This window comes from Nicotiana tabacum, chromosome 8 (assembly GCF_000715075.1).
Source record: "Nicotiana tabacum cultivar K326 chromosome 8, ASM71507v2, whole genome shotgun sequence".
In the NCBI taxonomy this organism is placed as follows: domain Eukaryota; kingdom Viridiplantae; phylum Streptophyta; class Magnoliopsida; order Solanales; family Solanaceae; genus Nicotiana; species Nicotiana tabacum.
In genome coordinates, this window is record NC_134087.1 from 152204999 (window position 1) to 152211025 (window position 6027).

The 6027-nt window shown below is 42.6% G+C and overlaps 1 protein-coding gene across 1 annotated transcript; it reads left to right on the forward strand.

Annotated features, from left to right (window-relative positions):
• Positions 1-1579: 1579 nt before the first annotated feature.
• Positions 1580-4462, forward strand: LOC142163357 (uncharacterized). The gene is made up of 2 exons (XM_075220632.1): positions 1580-2144; positions 4338-4462. The coding sequence occupies exons 1-2, from the start codon at positions 1580-1582 to the stop codon at positions 4460-4462; spliced, it is 690 nt and encodes a 229-aa protein (XP_075076733.1).
• The last annotated feature ends 1565 nt before the right edge of the window (positions 4463-6027 follow it).

A 6027-nucleotide genomic window follows, 5' to 3' on the forward strand; every position in this document is an offset into this window, starting at 1 on the left:
TCTCAAGATCCTCTAAAACGTGCCATCACTTCTTCTCACTTCTCAAAAAGAAAAACAATTTCGAAGTGACCCAGGAATGCCAACAGGCCTTGAAAGACCTAAAAAGATACCGATCAAGCCCTCGTTATTATCAAAACCGAGGGAAGGCAAGCAGTTGCTAATATATCTAGCGGTCTCGAAAGTAGCGATAAGTGTCGTTTTAGTCCAAAAGGAAGAAGGTACGCAATTTCCTGTTTATTATGTTAGTAAAATATTATCGGGATCAAAGACTCACTATCTACATCTCGAAAATCTAGCTTTAGCTCTCATAATCGCCTCTCGAAAGCTTAGGCCTTATTTTCAGTGCCACCCGATAGCCATTGTGACAACTTTTCCCTTATAGAATTTCCTTTACAAGCTTGAGTTGTTAGGCCGGTTGGCTAAATGGGCAGTCGAAATTAGTGAGTTCGACATCGAGTACAAGCCTAGGACTGCGATCAAGTCACAAGTTTTGGCCGACTTTGTAGCTGATTTTAGTCCCAGATTAATGCCCTTGGTTGCTAAGGAAGCAGTGCTGGTGTCTGGAATGACACTAGGAGTTCGGAACTTGTTTAGGGATGGAGCTTCCAATGTAAAAGGTTTCGGTCTCAGGGTAGTCCTAGTCACACCCTCGGGAGAAACCCTAAGGCAGGCCATTAAGATTGTTCCATTAACTAATAATGAAGCTGAGTATGAGGCTTTGGTTGCATGACTTGAACTAGCCCTAGGACTTGGCTCCGAGGTCATCGAGATAAAATGTGATTCCCAACTAGTAGTAAACCAAGTGCACAAAATTTTTTACACAAAGGAAGAACGCATGCAACAGTATGCAAACAAGGTTCAGGCATTGCTTGCATAGTTCAAGGAATGGTCGATCATTCATATTCCTAGGGAATAAAACGTGGAAGCAAATGCATTGGCCAATTTATGGTCATCTACAGAGATGAAAGGATCTGACTCTAGTATTATCGTTCAACTTCTACATTCGATATTGGATGTGGATGGTTACTGTGATGTCAATTCATCCAACCTAGTTCGGGATTGGAGAAATGGGTTCGTCAAGTATCTTCGACATAGAAAATTACTAGAAGACCTGAAGGCATCCCGGGCAGTATGAACCAAAGCAGCTCGTCACTGCCTCGTGGATGGGCAATCGTATAGAAGATCATACCAAGGACCATTGGCCCGATGTTTGGGAACCTCGGAGGTGGACTACGTGATGAGAGAAGTCCACAAAGGAATTTGTGGGAACCATTCTGGTGTAGATTCGTTAGTTCTAAAGATAGTTAGGGCGGGTTACTATTAGCCCCGGATAGAGCAGTTCCCAATGGCATTCGTTCATAAATGCGACAAATACCAGCGCCATGCGAAATTAGTGCACCAACTAGCAGAACTCTTGCATTCGGTATTGTCCCCATGGCCATTCATGAAATGGGGAGGGGACATAGTCGATCCTCTGCCACAGGGTCCCGGAAAGGTAAGATTTATGTTAGTTTTAACAGACTACTTCACTAAATTTGTTGAAGTAGGTACTTACTGAAAGATCAGTGAACGCGAAGTGATGGGCTTCAAATTGGACCACATAATCTATCAATTCAAAATATCGAAGGAAATTGCTTATGAAAACGGGTCGCCGTTCATAGGCTCAAAAGTCACAAAATTTTTGGAAGATGTGAAAATCAAGAGGATTTACCATTCGAGTGCTAACAGACAAGCGGAATCAACAAATAAGGTGATTATCCAGAACCTTAAAAAGAAGATAGAAACTGCTAAAGGCAAATGGCCCGAAGAGCAACAGGGTGTACTATGGGCATACCGAACAACGGCAAAGTTGAGCACGGAAGAAACACCTTTCTCTCTTGTATATGGTACGGAAGATCTGATATTGGTGAAGTTATGGGAACCAACTTTGATGTTTTCCCGATCAAACAAAGAGGCGAACAATGAAGCGATATTGGTGAGGATGGACCTGCTATACGAACACGGGGTCTTGGCGTGCGTGAGGGTGGTGGCTCAAAAGCAAAGGATGGAAAGATATTATAATCGGAGGGCCAAACTTTGCTACTTCAAAGTAGGAGACTTGATTTTGAAAAAAGTGACTCAGAGCACTCGGGAAGTTAACGCAAGTAAGCTGGGTCCAATATGGGAAGGTCCTTACTGGTTTCAACTGTTACCGGTAAAGGATCATATGAATTGGAGAATTAAAATGGAGTCAAGTTGCCTAGTAATTGGAATGTGACTCACCTCAAAAGGTACTACTGTTGATGGATCTTATCAATATTGAAAGTATGTGCTGCACTCTTTTTTCCTTCGACCAATTTTTATCCCAATTGGGTTTTTCTGGCAAGGTTTTTAATGAGGCACAACAGAAAGCATACTACGGAAGGAGCGTCATTGGTATGGATAAGACTTTTAAATGACAAGGCATTGAAATCTTCATACCAATGATAAACCGCTATGTGGATAGTTAAATAATCTTTGGCTCAATGGTAAAATGTTGATGGAAAGCAAAGCTTGCCATCAAACCAAAGACTATTTAACCATTCACAAGTTGTTTCCACCAATAAAGCAAGACTTCCAGTGTTCTAATTCGCATACTTCGTATTTGAACACTAGGGGAATAGTATAAGATAAGACAACAATAATGTCACAAAAATCGAAAATTGCTAGAACCGGGAACAATATTATCTCATTAGGACCGGGGACTGCATAACCAGTCCCGTAAAAATAAGTTCTACAAGTTAGCCACATGTATTGACAATTTTTTTACTTTAGCAAATGAATGCTTATGTACTTTTAAAGATAGAAAAAATACAATAAAGTCCTTTTATTTTTATTTTATTTCTTGTCCAAATGATGAGTTGATTTTATCATTTGAAAGTTAACAAAAACTTTAAATGCTTGTGCCGGAATGAACAGGAAACATCCTCTTCAAGAGCACCGTAAACATAAGAGGGCCATCTCTTATAAAATCCTCATAGTAAAGGGTTGATTCCGGAAGAATTTATGCCCAAAATCAAAAAGCTATTGGATGAAAATATACCCGAAGCTTTAGCCAATTCAATGCAAAGAAAATGTAATTTGCACAACACTTAAGCAAAAAATTATTTGTTTATCAAAGTGCCAAACTCGGTGAAAACTTTGGCATAATTACAAAGAATAAAAAAGAGAAGAGAAAAAAAAGTAACTAAGCATCATTGTCGCTGGAGTCCGAATGGAGAGAGGGATCTACGTTTCCCCCGGTGGAGGAAGGCGGATCAGCTACCGGTCCGGTGTCTTTATCTTCTTCTTCCTCAATTTCCCATTCGGTCCCCAAATACTAAGAATCAATAATCGAGGAGTCAATTGCAGCGGGCCGAGCGGGAAGGCGTTCACGAGCAGATAACTCCAGTTCTCTAGCCTGGGCAATACAATCATCTATATTAGCGATGCCCACTTTGGCATCTTCCAAGGTTTTCCTCCTTATATGATATGTGGCATAAGACTTTACAAATACGAGGGAATCTCCTTGGTCCTAGATCTTTGCTTGGAGCCAATCAATTTCGGCCTTCGGATCTTAAGGTAGTAAGGCGAGAATCGAGCTCAACATTCGTAGTTGAGTGAATTCGGTTCTGATCTATGGCCCTCTTCAGCCTCTCCATCTTGGCCCTCTTTCCCTTGGTAGCATTGGCCTCCTCGGTTTTGGAGCTTAAGCCTTCCTTCAAATTATTTATTTGCTCCTCAAAGACAGACTCGCTGCTCGGTAGCAGCAAGTACAACGTCGTGGAGCTCGGCCCACTTAGTCTTAGCCTCTTGAAGTTGCTCGTGTAATTGAGTAGCTTCTTGGCTGTGGGCCATTTTATCTTGCTTGCTCTGCTGCAACCGAGCATCAATCTTTCCATCTTAGCAACTTTTGCCTCCAACAGCGGGAGGCATGCATCGAGTTGGTTCCTTTCGGCCAACAATTGATCCCGCTCGGAAGCAAGTTCATGCTTATCGAGGATCAGTCTTTGCAGGCCATCGGAAGCGAGAAAGTTGGCCTATAAAAAAGAGTATCAAAGTTAGGATTTATATTGCAGCAACTAAATGGAAAAGAAGATATAAGAAAGCAAGTATGATACAGCTATTGCCTTGTGCATGGAATTGTTTAACAAGAATTCTCCCGAAAGGGAGCACATTATCTTCCAATATTTTTCGGAAGCCAGCGACTTTAGATAGTTCGCAAGCTCTACCGTCTTGGAAAACAGATGGCACTTCTTCGAATCGAAAGAGTGGTACTTCTCCTCCCTTGAGGATCTATGGAAGGGGTGAATAATTGTGCCCTAAATTCCCATGGTCAGGATACCAAGAAGGAGAAGCATCCCTTTCTCGAACATTTATTGCTAGTCGAGGAGATGCAGTTGGTACTGGGGGTGAAGGTGCAACTGGTGTTGAGGGGCATAAAGTTGCTAGTGTGAAAGGATGAGAAGCAGCTATGGCAGGGGCAGTGCTAATTGTTGTTTACTGGATGGTCGAAGGCAGACGAGGCACAGGGTACGAACTCCTTGGACCAGAGGCAGCAATGGGGATTGGAAAGCAAGAATCGGCATTATCCACCAAGTCCATCTCGCCCCAAAGAGATTGGGTCTCTCCTGTGGACGGGTTTTGAAGCTCCCCCGGTTGAGCATCCAGTTGAGCTGATGAAGATCTTTTCCTCTTTTGAAGGGAAGCTTCTCCACCACTAGCTTCCTCTTCATCATCGAGGACCACTGTGACAATGGCCAGCTCGGTCGTTGTTTCATTTATCTTCTTCCTTTAACCCCAGCTGAGGAAGAGCGTCATATTTTTAGTTACTTGTTCTCGAGTTGGGGACTCCGAGAAGAGGCACCCTCACCGGGGTCAACTAAGACATCAACCTCGGGGCAGGTCACAGAGCCTTGCAGTAGTCCTGAATCAAACAAAAAGCGGGTTAGCAACTTTTTTATGAAGTTATCTGTGTTCATACAAAGATAAAAGGAAAAAGAACTCAGATTACAATAATTTTTGGCCTTCCACATGTATTTGAGGGCCATCTCCTTCCACCGACGGGATTCTGGTGTTGTGATTTTAAGAATTTTCTGGACCCACTGGTCCAGACCTTGAACTCGTGGTGGCTCCCATCGGGTAGCTAGAACAAAAGAAATAAGAAGATCATTAACAACTGGAAACAGTCTTTTCATGAAGGAAAGAAATGAATCGAAAACTTACGGAAACTATTCCATGACTTAGGAAAAGACGGAGTTGTGGCCGGGATAATGTCCCTAGTAGCGATAATGACGAATCGCTCCATCCACCCACGGTCATTGTCATCATCCACGCTGGTGAGAATAGCGTGGTGGTCGCGTTTGCTAAAGTTTATTACTCCCCCATGGAAAATTTTAGGAGAGTAAAGATTTATCATGCGTTCAAGGGTTAGGGTTTCCCCAGTCTCCGTGCTCACTTGGCGAAGGCAAGCCACTGTTCGCCATAACGATGGGCCTATTTGTGCTAGGGAGAACTGGTACCGGTAGCAAAACTCCAAAATAATAGGGTCGACATTCGACCACAGGGAGAATTGCCTAAGGTAAAGGGATACGTATAGACATACGTAAAACCCTTCTTGGTAAAGGTAACCCGTTTTGTCATGTCCGGAGCAAGTAATGTAAGATCAGGGCAGTTGCAGTTCTTATTCGCATTATGGATACTAGAAGGACGAATGGAGGAGGAATACCTACTAACAACCCAAGTCTATGAAGACGCAATAGGGGCCTTCTCTTGGAAGTCATTAGTAGTACTGAGGTATTTTGGTATGATGGTGCTTACAGTAGGAGGTTTAAAATCGACGTCAGTTTCTTTGTCCTTGTTTCTCTTTGGGCCTCCACCTTAGAGGAGACCAGAGTTTCCAAAAAGGGTAATGAAAGAAGCCATGGTAATAATGAGTCAGAATTTTTTTTGTTAAGAGCGTTGAAGAAGATGGAAAAATCTCTAAGAAAATATAGAGTAAGTATGGAGAAGAAGAGGGACTTACGAAAA